The sequence below is a fragment of the Pongo pygmaeus genome, chromosome 2, assembly GCF_028885625.2.
Source record: "Pongo pygmaeus isolate AG05252 chromosome 2, NHGRI_mPonPyg2-v2.0_pri, whole genome shotgun sequence".
Taxonomy (NCBI): domain Eukaryota; kingdom Metazoa; phylum Chordata; class Mammalia; order Primates; family Hominidae; genus Pongo; species Pongo pygmaeus.
In genome coordinates, this window is record NC_085930.1 from 44399609 (window position 1) to 44421772 (window position 22164).

The window sequence follows — 22164 nt, forward strand, 5'->3', positions numbered from 1 at the left end:
CTGGTGGGGGTACTGTGAAGAGCAAATGGGACAAGGAATTTGAAAGAAAGTTCCAAACAACAGGACAATGCAAGTGTTTCATTATTGCCTCCTCTGTAAAATGGGAATAACTGCACAGAACTGCTGCGTAGTGATGCGTAGGTGAAGCTTAATTATGTAATGCCTGAAACACAAACCATCCTAGATGTTGTCATACAAATATGAGATACAACACCTTTCTGGGCCTCTTATCTATCACATTTCTGCTGCTTCTGTGGTTTACGGAAAATGTAACCCTTTCCGTGTGTGTATGGGTGTGTGTGCGCGCGTGTCTGAAAGAAGGAAGGAAGGAAACATTTGCGGTCGCGGTGAACATCTGAGTGCTGACTGTGTGAGGGGCTGGAGGAAAGAGGACCTATCTGACAACCGACTGGCCGAAACCTCCAAGTTTCCACGAATGCAGTCGCTGCCGCGGCGTCTGCCTACATACACACACACCCACAGGAAGGCAAGAGTAACGGAGGGAGGAGACTGGGGAGCAGGGGAGGCGTGGGAGCGGGACAGAGGGGCAGCCCGGAGGGCGCTGGCCAATCGGAGCGCGCTCCGCCAGCGGCCAATCACGGGCCGCCTAGCCCGGCAAATCTGCCCGGCAGTGCGGGGAGGGGCTGCCGGGAGTCGGGGTGCCGCCGGCTGCACTTCTGTGTGTCTTTCAGGAAGCCACAGGGCAGGGGGCGTCTGTGCAGAGAAGCGGGGGAGTGAGTAGCAGGCAGGCCCAGCTTGTGTACCAGCCCAGTGACATATATAGAAACATAAATCAGGCTAAAGCCGGCGCGCCCGGGCGCGCACATGTGTATGGACCCGCAGGCATGTCTGTACACTGGGTGGGCACCTGTCTTGTGAGTGGCTCCGGGTGTGGCTGCTCCTCGGACTTTCAGTTTCTGTAAGATTTATCTCTAGGGGCCTACCTTCCCCCATCTCCAGAGGGGAACGTAAGAAGTTTAACGGAGCTGGGACTGAGCAGATTAAGGGAGTGGAGCAGAGGCTGGGCCGGAGAGAGTGGGGACTGCGAGTGCTAGTGGGTAAGGATCCATCTGTTTGCCCCGTCCCCCAGCCAGAAAGGCATTTTGGAAAGACTGGCGTGGCAAGCGTCGCCCTGAAACGTCCATAGAGCCCGAGAAGTGATGATCACTGAGTGAGTGGCACTGGGCTGAGACTGGCCAGTTTGTTAACAACAGAGATGCTAGCAGTTAGGAAGGCCAGGAGGAAACTCAGGATGGGGACCATCTGCTCCCCCAACCCCAGCGGGACAAAGACATCATCGGAGGTCTGCAATGCCGACTGGATGGCCTCGCTCCCCCCTCACCTCCACAACCTCCCCCTTTCCAATCTGGCAATCCCAGGTATTCGTCTATTCCTACTTGTTCCCACTGTGTTTAATTCTGCCATTTTAGTGTTGTTAAGGGGTTGGGTTGCTTTTCTATTGTGCTGAGAAATTAATTGTCAGTGATCCCTTTTTATTTCCAAACCAAAAACTTAACACTGAAGCAGCTGCTTTAAAGAGATTTCAGTACACTGCATCATTGGTAAAAGGACTCATGAAAACAGAAGCATCATTGGTTTTGCTTGTGGTTTTTTTGTTTGTTTGCTTGTTTGTTTGCTTATATTTGCTAGCCCCATTCTAAGAATATTATCCTTCTTACTGTTGTTATGTGTATGTGAGGGGTGCATTGACTTAAATCACTTGAAGGGGAAATCAAAGGCAATGAATTAAAAGTCACAAACAATTTAGATCTGGATCAAAATTAAAACTGAAAAATATTTTATTTCTTATTTATTTGACCTTGTGTATTGGAAAAACAAAAAATGAATAAGCATTAGAGAATAGGTTTAGAATCAGAACTGAGTATAAAGACACATTTTTGTTGTTAGAAAGCCAGAATAGAGAATGCAGACTCTCATCACAGGCAGTCATTAGGTGTGATGAGGTGGTGGTGTTTCAAGCTTTGTCTCTGTATATATGTATGTGTACAGGTGTCTGCCTGACTGATTTAGAACTGCAGCCTTGAAAAGCACTTCTGCTCCAGCCAATGTCTCTCTGCCGGAGGTTTTATGCCTTGACATCATTCGTTAAATGTGTCCTCTTCCTTCCACTCAGAAGGTGGTCATTGTATGGTTTCTAGGGAAGGATATTTGGACAGTGAGTTTGGCCTGGTGTGCTGAGCAAGTCCTACAAATGCCGATACTGGAAAGCACTCCTAGAAGCAGGGGATGGACTACTGCCAATCCTTTCTTTCACTTGGAGACATAACAATTGAAGTTCACCCACAGACTACCAGACAAACTCCCAAGCATTCCCTAGACCCGTCTGGGTTTTTTTGAGGTTTGGTTGGTTTTTTTGTTTGTTTGTTTTTGGTGGTGAAAATCTGACCTCATGCAACTCCCGATCTTTGCTTTCTGTGCATGAGGAAGAGCAGTGCTGGCTTCAAATGCAGGCTTTTCTTTACTCACCTCCTCTTTTGGGTGTCTCCCAGGTTCATTGTCCTCGTAGGCCCCAGTTGCTTTTGAGCAAGGAGAGGGCTGCGAAATTTCTTTATAGTTATGATCATGTATGTTTTATCAGCCATTGACTACAGCTCCTTGGGAAATGCCAGATGGGCATGCTTCAGAACAGGTCTTTTCCATGTTTAATTGGCGCCTGTGGAGTTGTCACTGAAATGATGCATGGGCCACTTTTAACATTAGTCATTTGCCTTCAGGCCTTCTGAGGGAATTATTTTGTTGAGTGATATGGCAGGTAGTATGTGTTTGCAAACAGAATGGCATCTTAGGCAGGCCCTAAATGGCTGTGTCATTCAGGGCATGTCCGGGGTAGGTTGGGGCTTCCTCCTTCCTTGTTGTACTTTGGCTCAAACCATAACACCAGCTCTGCTAGTGGGTTGGCTGTGTACTCTGACCCCGTGACTGTAGAAAGGAGTTGGGCATTTGTTCTGTGATCCATAGGATATCTCACAGTTACTAGAATTGCTGGGGTAGCGGGGGAGCAAATAACTGGTGCCAGCTGCTGAAACTGGAAACTATATGATTAGCCACCATGGAGATGATGCGAATTCTTTCACCCTGCTTTGTGAAGTCCAGTCCTGCTAAGGAAAAAGAAAAAAAAATGGCTTTGACTCCTCAAAAGATGCTAAATTCACTGCTGTGAAATGCCGTTTCCTCAGCAGTGGAAGGGACATTAAGTGTATGTATGTGTAGGCTCAAAACAAGAAAATCACATATTAAATGCTAGCCATTCATGGACTTCCCCCTACTAGTTCTCTTCCCTCTACCTCGAGCTTCATACTCACCAGATAAAGGCTAGCAGTCAAGTCAAGTTCTACCAATCCTTGCTGAGAAATCCTGAAATATAGAAGGCATTTGGGAAATGGGGGCCATCATCGTCCCCCTACTTCCTCTTTAACTCTTCCCTCTTATCATCATCTGCATCATAATAGCTATTATGTACTGAGCACTACCACGCAGCATGCATTGGCATACATTACCTCCAGTCCTCATAACTCCATGAAGTAGGTATTAACATCCTCACTTTAGAGTTAAGGAAATTATTGTTCAAAGAGGTTAAGTAATTTTCTCAAGATCACACAAATAGTAAGTGGTAGATGTTGTATTTAAGCCCCTGTGTAGCTGCAAAACCCAGGCACTGTCTCTGTGCCCCTGAGGGGTCCTTGGGAATGGCAGAGCAGTGGGTGTAGTCTTTAACTGAAAGCCAGTTTCTTCAAACCATCCTCTGCAGTGAATGAAAGATTTTTTAAAAGCGAGTGGTATTTGTCTAAGTGATTATCAGTTTGAATATATAGGTAGATATATACATATTATATGCACATATACTTGTGCACATATATACATATTATATATATATGCCTGTTTACAATTGAAACCCAGTGAGTTTTAAATTCAATTTTAGTGCTTCAACCTGTTGTGTGTGTGTGTGTGTGTGTGTGTGTGTGTGTGTGTGTGCATGCGTGCCCACATGCCCAATCTGGGGCATCTATAGGACTGGGTCAGATCTATCAGGATGGCGATGGGGCGGGGGACATGGGAAAGGGCAGGGAAAAGGCAAGCCTTCTGGCAACAATAGCAAAAATGAGATGGAGTAAACTATGTCACGTTTGAGTGCACCTGCTGCCTTTGCCTAAGTCGTGATGGGAGAGAACATGTGTGAATGTGCACCTCTCAACAGAGGCTTGATGTATTATTTTACTTCCACAACTGTTAAGAACACCTGTTAATGGCCAATACCACCAAACATATTAAAATATCTTGGAAAAGAACCTCAAAATAATTCTCATTGCTAACTGTATAGAATCATTTGATGTCTGAAGGATAAAGGATCCAGACATCATAAAAGATAGATTTTTAAATTAAAGCTTTAAACTCTACAAACATTTTCACTGATTTTTGTAAAAGCATGATATTCTCTGTGGACAAATGGACTAATGGGAAGACATTATAATGTATACTGCTTTTCAATGAGTTTTTTCTCTGTACATTTTAATGCTATTCCATTTTTTAAAAAACACTTTCTTATTAAAGGTAAACTACTTGGTTTACATTTTGGGAAGGTTCTATTGGGAAGAGCCTTGAACTTAAGGGTTGCAAAATTTATTGTTGATTCTTGCTGTGTAATATTGAAGAAGTATCTAAATTTCTCAGGACATAGTTTCTTCATTTGTAATTAAGATATTGGGTTAAATGAAATATAGAGTCCTTTCCAGATTAAAAATTATGTGATTAATTTTTTTTGTTTTATTTTGTTGCCTGTTCTTTGTCCAATGTAGAAAGAGCTGGAAGGAATGATTGGGTCACTTTAGGTCTCAAGTCTATTTCTTTTATGTCTCTTCAAAACAAGAAAATGTATAAACAAGGTTTCACAATTGCCAGAATGAAGCAGGGTCTATTCACTTTAGCCTCTTAAGAGGGGCTGTAGATTACTTGATGTAAATGAACTTTTACCTCACCGGACCCTAAGTGCACTTTAAGAAACCTCCATAGAGATATTTATATATATATGTATATATGTACCTTCATCATACATAGTTTTTTTAAAAAGAACTAATTAGAATAAATTTTAAACCAGAGATATAAATAACATGTTACAGAAGCACACAGAATGGAAAGATTAATTCCACCCTCTGAGATTAGGAACTACCTTGTTGAGAAAATAGCATTTGATCTAGAGTTTGAGGAATGGTCAGGACTTCAAGGGATATGGGTTGAGGGTCAGGGTTGGGAAGGAGGCTTTCCAGATGGAATGGGGGTATATGGGAGTAAATGGGGGTATATGAGGGAAATGGCTAGAGGACACCCTCTCTGGTCCCTCCATATCCCTGTTATAGTTTCTTTGTCATAGTACTTCTCAACACATTGTTATTTTTAAGTGTATGTTTTTCCCATGTGAACAACTTGCTGACAGAAAATATCTTATTTTCCTTTATAATCCTAAATCGCAGTAGAAGGTAGCAGCACAGTCATTGGTGACAGTTGAGTGAATAATTGAAAGTATGGAAAGTATGGAGTAAGAATGCTAGAAACATGGTTTGCAGCCACCATCATTTTTCATTGTGATCAGAGCTGAACAGATTGGTTAAGTTCAGCTTTCACAAATAGCCACATGAAACCATATGAAGATTTTCCAATCCATTTCTTGTTATTGCGCATAATATTCCTGAAGATTAGGCTTGATAAGGCTCATCACTAAGCCCCATTAGAAATGAACATTTTGAGGCCGAAAATGGTCACAAGAGTCAGAAGCAGAGCCCTGGTGTAACTTCTTTTCTAGGAGCAATTCTTTCACCCAACATCCCTCCTGCCTTCCTTCTTCCCTTGTCAAATTAGAGCTTTTCATCTTTGCTGCCTGGTTGCTGCCTCTCCCAGATCTCATTTCTTGTTCCCCTCTTTGCTTTCTTTCCACTGACCTGACCTGGTCCCCAGCCTTCCCTTGCCAAGGTCAACCCTTCCACAGGTGCTCCTCACTGCTCTCCGATTCCCAGATGATTCTCTGTTCTCATGTTGCTAGTGATCATTCCCTTCTTTTCTTTTCTACCTTTCTGGAATCCTATCCTTTTCCTAGCAGTTTTGCCCTTCAGCACTTAGTGATTTCTATAGGTCTTCCTCCTGTGGCCCCACACCCTCTTCCCACATGTGTGACATGGAGACAAAATCCCTTAGTGGAGCAGGATGGAGTCATTACTCAGATCTTGCTTCTGAAAGTTGAACCAGATCTGGCATATCTAAAAGAGATTTGGAGACCACCCCAAAAGAGCACAAAATAAATTGTGTAACTAGAAGTTTTGTTTGGCTCTACTTTGAGGATAGTATGAACCATGAGTTGGCCCTAAAACAAATCCATTTTCCTACAGGATTTGAGGTTGTGGGAAACCAAGGACCAAGCTGAATCTACCAAGGCTGACTCAATCATGAAAAAAAAAATCATACAAGACCAAAATTGTCTCTTAAATGAGGATAGTTTATTTTTGTTTTGTTTCGCTTTTTCCCCCCTCTGGGTGGCCATGGTGAAAAATAAAAAGAAGCTATGACTGTGGTGGTTCCATTAGTAGTTTTCACTCTTAAAAAGGCTCATCATTTCTCTAGCCATCTCTCCTCCCGCAAATCACAAAAGCCACAAAGAATTCCAGAATCACAAATGTCTATAAAAAGAAAGACCATGGATTGGTTAAGAGTATGAATGCAACAGCCAGTCTATCTGGATTTAAATACTGACTCTGCCCTTTACAAGCAGTGTGACTTTGGACAAATTACTTAACCTCTCTGTGCCTCAGTGTCCTTCTCTGTAACACAGGTAATCTATGCACCACCTCATTTTCTTAGTGTGAGAAATAAATTAATTCATATAGTATGCTTTCTGTCACAAAATAAGCACTATATAGTAATAACAATTGTTATTATGTATCATTTAAAAAAATCAATCAGAACATTCATTTATTGAAAGCCTGTGCCTGGAATGGACAACAAAAAAGAAGTGTAAAATACAGTTCATACCCTCAGGTAATCTGCAATCTAGTTAAGGAGCTGACTGTCCAATTAAACTGTCTGACTCAGTGTTCTCTGTCTGATCAGATTAGGGTAACTTGAATGGTTACCCTGCAAAGGAGGCTTTAAAGTTAAGGGAAGGATACACAGAGGGTTGCCCAGGATGTGAGTGCCAAGGTTGTCTTAGATGCAGTATGGGATGGCTGATAAGACAGCCAGAAAACTTTCTTTAGTTATTTACTCTGTCCAGTCCCATCCGAAATTCAGCTGTCAGACTTTGTCATCCCCAGACATCCAGAGCCTTTGGGAAAAACTCAGCCCTCTGTGACAGAAGCATGTTGTTAACTTTTTTCTGCTCTCCTCATTTCCTCATCACTTGCCCTCCTAACCCAGTCATTTTGTTCCTAGCTTGAGAGTGGGAATGTTACAAAATGCTTTCCTTTGAACAAATCCTTATACATGTTTTATAATTCCTTCCCCCAGCTATTGGAGTAATAGCTTCATCATCCCTCCAAACACTTACATCACCCACACGTGCAACACACATACACCACCCATTACCCAACACACACACACACACAGATACTTAGCTATGACGTTAGCCTCAGCCTCAACCTCCACTGGGCCCAAATCTCAATACCTGCTATTGTTCACCAGTCATAAGTGTCTTGCGAAACATGCCCACTGACACTTCAGACCCTTGGAGCATGCTGCTTCCACCTGCAAGCTCCTCTCTCAGACATGTTTCTGAAGCTGAGGAGTTGGTTTCTAACATGTGATCTGACCTGACCTCCACTAGATTGACAAGTAGCTTCTACATCTCTCTCCTGCCTCTAGGAACTTAGGAGTACAGGCACACTAAAGGTAATGCTAGTGAAGTGCTTTAGCGTCCTGCAACTTTGCCTCTGGGAAAATCGCAAACCACTTTGCCAATGCTGACTAACCCCAATTAGAGTTTCAAACCAGGCCTGCAGAGGAGGGATTATTTGTAGACATTGTAATAGGTGGGTGTGTTTGTGTGTGTGAAAAGAATTTGAACACGCATCAAGAACCAAATTTAGGTGGAGGAGATCTGTGACTAAATTTATTTTAGTATTTACATTTGTGGTTAAGCAGGAGTCCTTCTACCTTCTCTCTTGTGTTGTTAAACATCGATAGGAATTTGGATTATATTACTGAACACTGTGAGGATCAAAGTACATGGGAGGATTATATTAGTAGGTCTCTAGGTAACTTCAAGATAAAACAGGTTGAGCTACAGAGGTCTGCATTGCTCTAAGGGGGATGCCTAGGTTATATCATCTATGAAACACAAGCAGTCTTTTGTGGATTCATTGTCTACTAAGCAGCTAAAATTTTCTAAGAAAATAACAAGTTGGGGTTTTTTTGTTAATGTCCAATTACTCTAGAACTGTCAGCTGTAAAGTATCATTTCTTCTTAGAGAATGTTCTATCAGTATTTTTATTTCTGTTCAGACCTGACAAGATGAAAATAAAGGAAAAAATAGTACACATTTGTGCGCTATAATGCAAATGTCTTGGAGTGTGGCAGCAGTCTGCAGTAGTGGTGGAACTGAAAAATGCCTAGGCCCTGTCAGACTGAGATGAATATTTTATGAACATGTATGATTTGGAGGCTTATATATGAAAAGCATTATTTTTAAAGTGCGATTGAAACCAGATACACCCCTCCCCAAATAAATGCCAAACAGAGAAAGGTGAAAACAGCATTCTCGTCCACCCTCCCCAGGTTCGAGTTTAGGTGATCATCTTGGCAGTAGGTGTCCATATGGATCCTCACAAGAATTATATGAGTGTGTTGTATTAATTTGGCTAAAAATATATGTCAGTGCCTGCATACTCCTTTTGCTTCTTTTGGTTCTCATTGCCTATATTTAAAAAATTGTATTCATTTAAAGGAAAATCATTAACTCAAAAGGTATTTACTGAATGCCCTTTTGTGCCAGGTACTATATTAAATCAGGTGATCACACAGATTTGTAAGATTCTTCTCCCTGCTCTTCATGAAAATATGACCTTAGAAGAAAGCCAAAATTCAAACGTGATAGAGAAAATGTATGGGGTCTGTAACACTCAGAAAACCAATACTCAATTCTGTTACTGGTAGTAGGAGGAAAGCTTGGTAGGTTGGACTTCCAAGAGCACCCTTGGGTTGAAATAGAAATAGCGAGGAGTAGAAAGCCAGGGTCCCAGTGCAGAGGGACTGAGGAGTCAGACAGCATGGTGACCTTGGGCAAAGCCAAGCAGTCTGGTGTGGTTAGAGCATGGATTTTATTTAAAGAAAGGAATAGATATGAGGCTGGGAAAGTAGGCAAGAACTAGATCCTAATGAGCCTTATATGCCCATGCCAAGACTGAATGTCATCATGATGGCAAAAAGCAGCCATTGAAAGAGTTGGTCAGAAATGGGTGGAAAGTCCCCCCTAAAATAACTGCATAAGAGTGAAGTGAAACAAAATGACCCAGCAGTTATTAGGGATACTGTGGGTTAAGATGAGAAACTCATTGTTTCTTTAACTCTATTCAACACTTGTATAATTTTCTTCCATATACTGGGCTCTTTCCTAGGCACTGGTGATTCAGTGATGATCAATACAGACATGGTCCTTGCCTTCAAAGAGCTGACAGTATAGTTGGAGAAATGGACATTTAATCAAGCAGTTATAACACAATGTGCTATGTAGGATGACTGGGGAGGTATACATTACTGCTGGAAGAGGCATATAGCAAGGGCATCTTAACAAGACTAGGGAGGCCTCCTGGAGGAAGTTATGAATAAACTGAACCCTGAACAATACACAGAAATTAGCCCTCAGGATAAGAGAAACACAGTAAGGATGCTCTAGAAGGGGAAATACAATGGGTGAGGATCTTGAAGAGAGGGAATGGCCCATTTAACAAACCAAAATAGTTTATTATGGTTGTACTGTGGGTTGCAAGGAGGAGAATGTCAGGGAGTAAAGTGGCAACATACTTAGAGGTCTTAAAAGCCGTGTTAGGCCGGGCACGGTGGCTCACACCTGTAATCCCAGCAATTTGGGAGGCCAAGGCGGGCAGATCACAAGGTCAAGAAATCGAGACCAGCCTGGCCAACATGGTGAAACTCCATCTCTACTAAAAATACAAAAACTAGCCAGGCGTGGTGGCATGCGCCTATAGTCCCAGCTACTCGGGAGGCTGAGACAGGAGAATCGCTTGAACCCGGGAGGCAGAGGTTGCAATCAGCTGAGATTGCGCCATTGCACTCCAGACTGGTGATAGAGTGAGACTCCATCTAAAAATAAAATAAAATAAAATAAAAATCCATATTAAAGTTATCTTACTTTGGGCTGGGCACAGTGGCTCATGCCTGTAATACCAGCATTTTGGAAAGCCGAGGCTGGTGGATCACTTGAGGTCAGGAGTTGGACACTAGTCTGGCCAACATAGTGAAACCCCATCTCTGCTAAAAACACAAAAATTAGTCAGGCATGGTGGTGGGCACCTGTAATCCCAGCTACTTGGGAGACTGAGGCAGGAGAATCACTTGAACCCAGGAGGCGGAGGTTGCAGAGAGCCAAGATCGTGCCACTGCTCTCCAGCCTGGGCGACAGAGCAAAACTCCGTCTTTAAAAAAAACAAAAAACAAAAAACAAAAAAAACAAAGTTAACTAACTTTACCTGAACAGGAGTGGGAAGGGTTTTAAGCGTGCAAATCACAAGGTCAACTTTGTGTTTTGGAAAGATCACTCTCGCTGCAGCACAACGTATATGGAACTGGGAAGTACTGTAACCAAGGGGACCAATTAGGTTGCTGATGAGGTCATTCAAGTGGGAGGTGACCCTGACCTGAGGAGGAGGGTGACAGCATGGACAAAGAAAAAGAGAAAGTGTCAGCAGGACTTGGCAATTAATTGGAGAGCAAAAGAGAAGGTGCAAGGGGCTTGGGTGAGAGAGAGGAAGTTGGTGGCATTCTCAGGAATATGGATAAAGGAGAAGGAGCAGGTTTAGAGGTGGTGGAAGGAAGCAGGTGCTTAGTCCGGGGCATGCTGAATTTGAGGCACCTGTGGGACATTTCAGAATTGGGAGAAGGGCACAGGTGGCACACAGTGGAGATGGTTTCAGAGCTAAATCTTCACATTTCACAATTTGCCCAACCTTCTACCCTCACTCACAGCTACTATTATACCCATTATCAGATGGTTTGAATTTAAAGCTGATATCCTCATTTTTTAGATTATATATTTTAGATTTGAACTAAGATTGTACTTCTTTTAGAAAATTTGTCAAGTTTCTAGTCCCAGAGAGGTGCCCCCTCGTGTTTGTCTAGTGTCCAGTGTTCTGCCTGTTCTGTATGAATTCTCTCTTGGCAGCTTGGGCATGAGCGTAGGAGTTAGCTTGTGTATACTATACCATAAACCAGCTGTGAAACGGAAACTTCTAGTTGCTTTACCACAATCACCATACACAATTTATTTCATACATGGACATCTCGGGTTGCACCAATAGGCTCACAAAAAGCAGGAGAATTTTGCAGTAGAATAGCTCATTTAATGTAACTTTTTCTCCTACCCTAAACATTTTTCTGGTTTCTCCTAAAGATTGTTATTGTTCTTTCTTGTGTGTTTACAAAAAGGTTGTTAAAGCAAATATGGTTATCTCAGAGCCGAGAAGGCTTATTAGGGAATGACCAAGTGCCCCTTGCAAGGGGTTGCATCACAAAAAGATGATGCCATCTATTTGGAGACAGAGCAGGATGCACGGTAGCAGAATAGAAGAAGAATTTCTTGTGAATGAATTATCTACAGTATCTTATTTGGAGTAGGGATTGGGGTCTATTGGACAATTGAAGAAGAGAAAATCTTTCAAAAGAGAATAGGTACCCCTCCCCATGTAGAGGGCTTTAAAATGCTCCCCCCCGCAACATGGGATTGAAAACCCTTTGGCTCACATAAATCATAGGACGTTGGAGCTAACTTGGAGAATACCTTGGGCAATGGAATGCTCATTGTGCCTTGCAGAGCAGGGAAGGTTTAGTACCTCTTGGTGCCCCTCTGGCCACCTCAGGGCACGAGGTGGAGGCTGTTGGGGAGAAACTTCAACTAGAGAAGGTCTGGTTGCATTTGTTTCACACATAGATACTTCATTTGAAAGTATTGCAGGTCTAAAAAGTACCCTGTAAACCTCTGATTTACTTCAATTATCTCTGAGCTCATCCAGCCAGTTGCAGGGGTAGACCAAGACTGACTTTTTAAATTCCCAGGCTGTCTCTCCTCAGACAGTGATACGCCCCTTGGCTTCTCAGCACATAAAAAAGAATAAGTTGGTCAACATCCTCTGCTTCCAAGTATTCTGCCTTAAACAGTTGCTTTGTTGCATTGTCGATAATTATGAATTCAATAGGCGACTGATTAAAAATTAAATTGGCCACATGGCTCTCTCAGATTTTGCAGGCAGTTTGATGGTTATTATGAATACTCTCCCACATGCCTCATGGAAAATAAACAAGTATGATAGGTTGAGAAGAAGGTTGAAAGATGTTATCTTTGGTTCAAGGGACTACTAAATGGCCCCCCTAATTTGGAATCTTGGACTCATAATGACTAATTTTGTATACCCTAAAGATGCCTCAGCTTTTCTCTACTTGTTAATATGGAGTCAAGTTCTATACAAATGTTGCATTTTTCTCAAGGACCTAATTCAGAAGTGTGAGATTGGTGGCTCCAAAGAGATATTATTAGAATATAATTTATGCAGGCATAAGTTGCAGGAAATCTCTCTGGTACCTTTCTTTTAAAATTGTTCAATGTAATATTTTATTATAGTTGTTCCTTTAGTCATCCTTTCTGGTTAATTTTGTCCTCTATGTTTTCTGACACATTCCTCTTCATTGACCCAGATAACTCAAGCTAGAAGGAAAAAGGGAGATAAATGGAGCTAGGAACAGGTGCAAGAGGTGAAAAGGAGCAGACAGTGAACTCTACCTGTTTAATGTTGGATGGACCAAATAGAAGTTTGGGAAAGGATCAGGAGACCTAGGCCTACCAGCCTTAGCCAACTCTCTAAGCATCTGTTTATTCAGGTATCCATGCTTGTATTTATTCTGTATAGATGCATTTAGTACCTACTAAATTCCAGAAACTAAGTATGGAGATATAAGCATGAATTAGACATGATCCTGCCCTCAAAGACTTACACTTAGGTGGTAGAGACAGATGTGGAGATAAATAGCACTCAATATCCTAAGTTCATCAAATATCAACTCACTGCCATGGAATCACAGAGGAAAGAGCAGGTCAGTCTCCTTGGTGGAGTCAGGTGAGCTCACAGGCTAATGATTGTAATTAAAATGGAAAGGTAAGGGACGATAAGATTGTCCCCAAGGACTCTAAGGGTTTTTTGTTTTCTTAGACAAATCTTTTGCTATATTCAATAACCATAAGGCGTACTTATATGTATTAATAACTTTGTAAATTAATATGTTCTTAGCTCATGCCTCAAATATTTTAACATGCAAAATTATTATCTGTTCATATTAAATTTATTGTAATATTTGTATAGATTAAATACCTGAGTTGGAATACAAGATATTTTTCTATGAAAGCCACCCTAAACATCTTCAGCATTTAACAACACATGTTCATCCCTCTGTTCTTTATGGGTTTTCTTCTTTCTTTCTTTTTTTTTTTTTTTTTTAGACAGGGTCTTGGTCTGTCACCCAGGCTGGAGTACAGTGGCATGATCATGGCTCACTGAAGCCTCAACCTCCTGGCTCAAGCAGTTCTCCATCTCAGCCTCCTGAGTAGCTGAGACTACAGGCACATGCCATCACACCTGGCTAATTTTTTTTATTTCTAGTAGAGACCAGGTCAGGCTGGTCTCAAACTCCTGAATTCAAGCAATCCTCTCGCATTGGCCTCCCAAAGTGCTGGGATTACAGGCATGAGCCACTGTGCCCAGCCTCTTCTTATATCTTTTATCTTCTCTCTCTCTTTGTTATTCACACAGGAGGCACTATGAAAAAGTAGTTCAGAGTGTAGGTTGTAGGCTCAAATCCTAGCTACTATTAGTAGTTGCATGACCTTGAGTAAAAAGCTTTACCCCTCTGTCTCTTAGTTTTTTCATCTGTAAAACTGAGATAATTATAATATCCACTTCACAAGTGCCAAGTCAGAGGAAGCACAAGCCAGAAGACCACCCTCACTCTGACACCAGTTACAGGTTTGGGAGCCTTAAGATCAGCCTTATGTTTGACAATTTGCTAAGAAGATTGGCAGAACTCATTGAAAGTTGTTGTACTCATAGTTACTGTTTATTGATATGAAAGGCTACAGATCAAAATCAGCTAAAGGAAGAGGTGCATGGAGCAAAGTTCAGGAAATTTCCAAATGTGGAGTTTCCAGTTGTCCTCTCCCCACAGACAGTGTTTCTTTCCTCGTATCGATGTGTGACAGTATCACACAAAATACTGCTAACCAGGGAAGCTCACCTGAGCTTTGGTGTCCAGAATCTTTTCTGGGCTTCCACATGGCTGACCTAAGTATCCAGCCCCTTCAGAGGTTAAGCCCATACCTATGTGACTCAAATCCTGCACCATAAATCATATCCTTAGACTTTCCCTTATGGCCCAAAGCTCTCAGGTAAATAAAGATACTTTGATCAGGCAGGACATTCCAAGGGCTTAAGCAATTGCCTCCCAAGGACTGAGGGCGAAGACCATACCTCTCTTTGGGTAAGGTTTAAATTTTTTGCTACACAATAAAGTTACTTAAGAATTAAATAAAACAATATATACAATGTGATTAGAATATTGCCTATTATGAAATAAATATGTTATATATATACAGCTATTATTATTAAACATCCTTTTGATTACCTCATATGTACCTAATATAATAACTACTGTAGGACATTTTTTTAAAATGAACAATATGTAGTTTGTAGATCTTATAAGAGATATACAAGAGTTCAAATAAAGGCAATAAAAGCAGAATGAGGTGAGTACCATGATAAAGAAACAAGCAAACTGTGCTAGGACCTGGAAAGGGAAAAGTTACTTCTAGATGGGGGGTAAGGAACCGCTTCAGGAGAAGAGCACCTGTGAGCTGGGCTGTGAGAGACAGGGAGGATTTCAACATGAAGAGGGAAGGACATTCCAGAGACAGGGAAGCAAACGCCCAAAATTAGAGATGAGAAAACAAGGGCACCTTCAGGAAACAGAGAAGGGCTGCCATGGTCACCTGTAGAAGTGACAGGAGAAGGAAATGGAAAAGGTAGGGAAAGACAGACAAGCCAATTGGAGATTTTCAGCGTTGTACTAAGCACTTTATGCTTTGTATTGTAGACCATAGGGAGCCAGTGACAATTTTGGGCTTGAAGAAAACTGTGAAAGAAAATGTACTGTCCCTGTTATAATTCCAGTCTTTGAACACCCTCCCTTCCAATAACCCACCTTCGCTTTGCCTCGCCAATTACAGTTCAGCTCAGGTATGACCTCTGTGCACATTTCCATTATAGGACATGATATACCCCATTGGGACTGTTTCAGTCTGCTGTATACAACTGTTTTGTCATTTCTGTATACTTGCTGTCTTGTTCAGAATAAGCACCTTATGATAAAAGTGGAGGGAAAGAAGGAGGAGGGGAGAGACATGGAATCTTGAAATATATCTACAAAGAATTTAAGCACAAAAAACAGATATTTAAAAATCTATATTTCTAGTTAAGGAGAAACTAGGACAGGCAGGAAGCAAGTAGTAATGCCTAAGGTAAGACAAAATCTAATAACTGCATTGCAGTCTTATCAAGATGCCACAAGGCTTTAAGAATAAGAACAAGTATAATAATAATAAAAGAAGCAGAAGAAGAATAGCTTGCTCATTTAACATTTATATAGCACTTCCTGGGAGACCAATATTGCTCTGTTTGATTTATATAAAGCCAATTAATTCTTATAACAAATTAATGATGTAGGTACTCCTACTATCCCCATTTTACAGATGAAGAAATTCAGTCACAGAGAGGTTAAGCAGATGGCCCCCCAAAATCCTGATAACGATACTAGAATTGTAAAAAATTAGGTCATGCCAAATTCATTTAATTGCATTTGAATAAAAGTCATTGATAGAGTTGGAGATTGACCCAGTGTTGGGTTGTAACTTTAGTTTCTTTTGTTGGTTGTAATAAAGGGTAATTTTCTTTTCATCTGAGGCCATTTGCTCCCATGTCAGGACTCTAATGCATGAGCACCCATAAGGATGGTTATGTTTGAAGGACTACATGCTGACCTGTTCTGGCTGAACAAGTTACATTTTTTTTTCAAGACCAGACATCTAGGAGGCTTTTTATTGACTCAGAACAAAAGCAGCCCAGTGGTTTAAGTGGTCTATGTAGTAATCACCCAGCAAGGCTCCGGCACTGAAAAAAATCTATCTGGCCTCTATTCTGCCTCTGCACAGGAAGACCAGCATGAGGCTTTAGCAGGTGTGTAAGCTCTCAGAACACTGGTCTTCAAGGGTGGGGTGTGTTTTCATTCACTTTCCCCATTGGGTATAATGTACAAATTCCCTTTAAGCCCACCATTTCATGTAATTTAAACTGCTACTTACTGGATTTTCTCTCTTCCCTTTTCCCTTTCCTCTGTCAGAACACCTAGCTTAGGCCTTTATTTACAGGAAAGAGAAAAGACCTCTTCTTGTCCTGGAGGGGAACTGGCTAAGAAGCTTCTCTGTATCTCATTCTCCAATTTATCAAATGAATCTTAAAATAACTCTGCCCTGTGAAAAATTCCAGCCAAACTAGGTAACTATAAATATGTTTTTTCAAAGTCCCAATGATAAATTCCATTAAAATGACCCACAAAATAATGAAACACCAGCCTTTAATGTGAAGGGCACTGTCACATAAATGCTAAACAATAAGTGAACTATTGGCCAATGCATTTAATCACTGTAGGACAGACCTAAGGCCCAACAGGAATATGGGTCCTAGGAATCTGTGTGAGCAGAAAGGTCTCCAGCAATTTGACGAAATTCTCAGCCAAAAAGCAATAAATACCACTTTAGGCTTGGGAATGATTTGCTTTTTGCAAATATGATTAGTTAAATTTACAGGCATATTTTCTGTTTAAGTACGGTAAGTGTGAAAGAAAAATGTTATTTCTTTGCAGTGATTAATAGTCCTTCGTAAATACGGTCACAAATGCCTTTAATAAGCTGTTAATAAGTGGAATTATCCAATTCTTAAGATAGAAGAGACCATAAGTCTCATTTCGCTCACTTTCCTAAGTTTGCAAATGAAGAAACAGAATTCCAAGTACAAGTTTGGAAGCCCAGGTTCACAGAAGTAATCATAGCAGAACCAGCACTGGGATTCAGGCTCAGCTGTGGAATTACAGACTGTTTCTTCAACTGAGAGAAGGTTAGAGTGCCCTCCTGTGTCCCTATGTAGAAATTCTTTAGGTCTTTACAAAATTTGAAATAGCTTTAATCTCTTCATCAATTTTCCAGCATTGGGGCAGGGACCAGGCATTTAGATCCAGAGACAAACTCTGCAATCACCATGTTATTGAAAGTAAATGAACAATGCACTTGACTTGTTTAATCAATAAGGACATAGAACCAATAATATCATCCCCAGAGTATCTTTGTGTGCACTGAGGTCTGACAGACCTGGCTCTATGTCCCAGGCAGCCACATGCAATCTTTGCAACCCTGAACTAGTTGCAAAACCAGTCTGAGCCTCAGTTTCCTCATCTGTAAAATGCAGGTAATCACTGCACTGCAGGATTATAGCACAGGTCAAATTAGATCAGGTAAGTAAAATGCTCAGCCTGGCATTAGGTACATAATAAGCACTCAATAGATTGAAGTTGTTTCAGTTATTTTCAGGCAAGAGCCCCCACCAGGGTTATAAAAAAGTTAATGTTAAAAGAGCTGAGGTAAAAACACTGGGGAGATGAACTGAATGTCTTCAGGATGCTTTTTTTTTTTTTTTTTTTTTTTTTTTTTTTTGAGACGGAGTCTGGTTCTGTCGCCCATGCTGGAGTGCAGTGGCGCGATCTCGGCTCACTGCAAGCTCCGCCTCCCGGGTTCATGCCATTCTCCAGCTTCAGCCTCCCGAGTAGCTGGGACTACAGGCGCCCGCCACCATGCCCAGCAAATTTCTTTTTGTATTTTTGGTAGAGATGGGGTTTCACCATGTTAGCCAGGATGGTCTCGATCTCCTGACCTTGTGATTCACCTGCCTTGGCCTCCCAAAATGCTGGGATTACAGGCGTGAGCCACCGCACCCGGCCAGGATGCTTTTAGTTATTGGGTGAAAAGGTTTCCATGAGTTCCAGGGACAGAGGAAAGGGAGAGAGAATTTTTAAAGAGATATGTACTGAATATGTGATTCCTGAAAAATGAATTTCTTCTTCAGATGAGGAAATTTAAATGGACCTAAGCCACATGGCTTGACCACAGATAGAAGCTCTCTCTCAAAGGTAACACCTGGCACTAAGGGTCCAGCAATTTTTTTTAAAAAAGCCTCTATATGAAAGAAAATATTTGAAAACCAGATTCTATTTATTTCATTGACCCAGTTTTAGAAGTCTTTATTTATTGAGAGGGTAACCATGTTAAAATCAATTAAGAACAGAGGTGAAAAACAATAGCTGGATGAATTCATCCTTTGATTTTAATTTCCTTCAACTCTTCATGAAACAAGCTATCTCAGCTAAAGTGTTCAGCAAAATTGCAGTAAATCAAGTCCTTTTGCCAGGTGAACTTTCGAAGGTTCCCTCCCCCTCTGACCTTAGGTAATTTTCAATTATCCTTTCCCTATGTGCAGAAGGGAGATATCATTATTTATGATACAAGGAGACTTGACCTTTAAATGTCAGTGGAAGTGTAGAGTCTGGCCATTGTGTCTGTATCTTCCACCAGCTTATAGGATAATTAAGGGAAATAGTTCAATAACGTGCAACTGGGGAAGAGGGAGGGGTAGAAGGAACACATCATCTGTGCCACCATCTTTTTGTTATATAACCAGGGAAAAGCAAAGGGAGAATTGGGCTGGCCTCTGTTATCTAAATACTTATTCTAGATAGGACAATCACCAGGAGGTTTATATAGATTATTGTACTGCAAGAGCTCATAAAAGGCTGCTCAGAGTTTGTGAAGCTTACCCCTGAGCCCCAGGGGCTTGCTTACCCTTTCCAGTAATCTGTTACCTTTAAAGAAGGCAAATGCAGCACAAGGCTGAGGCATTTATTATTTATAGAAAGTTCCTCATCAGACTCATCTATGGCTGTGGAGGAGCAGAGTCAGAGCCTCTGAGCCTCCGCAGTGACGACCTGCTGCATTCTACACTAGTGCAGTGCTACTCTGAGCAACGTGAAGCTTAAACTGGACTCTTTGTGGTCATAAATTTTTGGTCAACTAATGAAAAGATATTCCCTGCCTCATCCTTGAAAGTCACCTGTTTGTGTGGATTATCTGAACACTACATTTTCTGGCTGTTGTAGTTACTTCAATAGTATCTGTGAAATGCTGTATTCCTGGTGTTCATCTCATTTTCTACTTCATGCTTTTGTGACTTTATACATCGTTCTCCTTCGAATGCCCAGATCGATATATCTTGCTTCTCGATGCTTATGTTGCTAGCTCTTTGGGTAGGGTTTTAATTCCGGTATACCAAAAAAGCATTTGTTCATAAAGGGGTCTTTTTTAAGGTGTTCATCTCAATCAGAGAGAAAGCTTTCTCTTGTACTTTCCCACCTCCTTCACCCCTTTGTGTGGTACTACCCCACTCCCCAGCTAGGTCTACCCCTGCTTGGGGACTGTGATCCAGGCACCAGGTGAGATGAAGCCAGGAGGCAAGGTCCACAGAGCAGAGCCCCTTGAGGGATGGGGCCTCAAAATGGATAGACTGAGACACGTGTGCTTCAGACAGTTTAATAATAAGCTACCCCTTCAAGTTGTCGCTTTAAAAATATTTACTTCTCATTTGGTAAAAGTTGTAGAAGTGAAAGTATACTGTAGCTTTGAAAATTTTCTATTAGGTTTGCCTCCTTTCCTGAGTCTCTCTTCTGAGCACCGCAGCCCCCTCTGATCCCTCTCCTTTCCCACTTTGATTCTCAGCCTCCTCAGCCTTCACTCCCAGCTTCTCAACCTCTCTGTTTCCTCAGCAGATCCACTGAGGTCTTTCCAAGAGTCTATCTCTAAATTGGCATACCCCTACCCACTGCTTAATACTGCTTCAAGTATGTCAAAAGCTATTAATGCCAGAGATGAATATTGCAGTTGTGCTCAGCAAACAGAAGATACTCCAGCTACCAGGATTCACTGTGCTTAGAGGAGAGTGGTGATTAAAAATGACTTTTTTTCTTATCACATATTCATATTCAAGATAAAGAGTTTACTATGTGCATTGAAGAGAGAGAGCTTTTTTTTTTTTTTTAAACATCTTGCCCATTTCATAAGGAGTCGCTGGTGAAAACCTGCAGCAACTGGCACCAAATTTGCAGTTTATCCGAGCAATATCTTAACATCCTTTGTAGACTGCTCCCTTTGGTCACTGCTCTGTGGCCGTGCCCCTCAACATGGTGTACATGGAAGCCCATAGTCCTGGCAGAGCTGGCTGCTGTCATGAATCAGGAAGATGATCCATAGGGAAGTGAGCTGGTGCCAGCCTCCATGGGAAGTCAGAGCTGGACCCTAAGGGATCTGGAGTCCAGCTGGGCCGGTGCTCTCTGAAGGGCCAGAGAGGTGTTCCGGCATATCCTCATCACTGTCTAAGTCTTGAGAGTGGACATTCTTGCTGAAGGAGGAGCAGCTCCTAAATGGCTCTTCTTCTAGAAACTTGGCCTTGCTGACTTTGCCTGTATTGCCTATATGCATATTGAGACATATGTTTTCAGCCATTTGTAAAATGAAGTAGTGGTTTCTCTAAACCTCAAGAATATATTCAGAGTTTCTAATCAGGTGAACTTGAGTGGGAATGTTTTGACTGCCTTCGTTTTAGTACATTTGAAAAAAATGTTGAATTTCTTAAAAATCATAGGTCATTAAAATGCAAGCACTTTTAGTGAGATAATGTGTTTGAGGGCCTAAATCTCATTTTTTTAGCCCATTTTCTAAAAAAAAAAAAAAAAATCTTGTTGAAACATTTTTAATAGAAATTCTATGAAGACAGGTTCTTCTGGCTCTCTGTAAATCAAATCATAAAATCTTCTTACAGTAGTCTCTTTTTATCTGCAAGTGGTATGTTCCAAGGCTCCCAATGGCTGCTGAAACCATGGATAGAGCCAAACCCTATACATCCTGTGATTTTTCCTGTACATACATGCCTATGATAAAGTTTAATTTATCAATTGGGCACAGTAAGAGATTAACAACAATAATAGTAATACAATAGAACAATTATAACAATATATCAGCATCACTGCTGTTGTACTTTGTGGTCATTCTCAAGTAGAGTTAGGGTTCCTGGAACACCAACACTGTGATACTGTGACAGTCATGCTTGGCCATGCTTATGTCTCTAACAACTCATCATTAGTATTTTCAGTTTGTAGAAAACATACAGAAAAACTTCCGAAAATATTACTGGTTCTGCTGTTTACATTAGGGAAAGATTATCTGTTGATGGCTATATTGGTGTTTGAGTGTTTTAATGATAACTGAGATGGCTAAGTGACTAATGGTTGGGGAACCTCTACCAAGAAGATATGCTAGACAAAGGGATGATTCACATCCTGGGCTGGAAGGCCTGTGGGATGGCAAAACACTTCATCACGCTCCTCAGAATGGGGCACAATTTAAAACTTATGAATTGTTTATTTTTTAAAATTTCCATTTAATAGTTTTGGACCACAGTTGACTGTGGCTAACTGAAACTGTGGAAATTGAAACTGCAAATAAGAAAGGACTACTATTTTTTCTCAGAAAAATTCAACTCTTTAAAATTGATTAACAACTCATGAGGTTGACATCTCTGAAACCCTCAAAGATGGCAGTGATGAGGGAGGAGGAGCTATTGTTTAGCTGGACATCTCTGATTCAATTCCATTGGAGGAGGGCATCTGTTCTCCTTTTCTTCCTTCGGAGATGGGAAAAAAATTACTCTTTTTCTTGGCTTGAACACTTATATCTT

General features: G+C 41.3%; 1 protein-coding gene across 1 annotated transcript in view; it reads left to right on the forward strand.

The window, feature by feature from the left end:
- The first annotated feature begins 623 nt into the window (after positions 1 to 623).
- Positions 624 to 22164, forward strand: part of PLCXD2 (phosphatidylinositol specific phospholipase C X domain containing 2) — a 53314-nt gene continuing 31773 nt past the window's right edge. Inside the window, exon 1 of the mRNA XM_054480714.2 lies at positions 624 to 1379. Coding sequence (XP_054336689.1) covers positions 1217 to 1379 — 163 coding nt within the window. The 5' untranslated portion in view covers positions 624 to 1216. The remainder of the gene's footprint in view (positions 1380 to 22164) is intronic.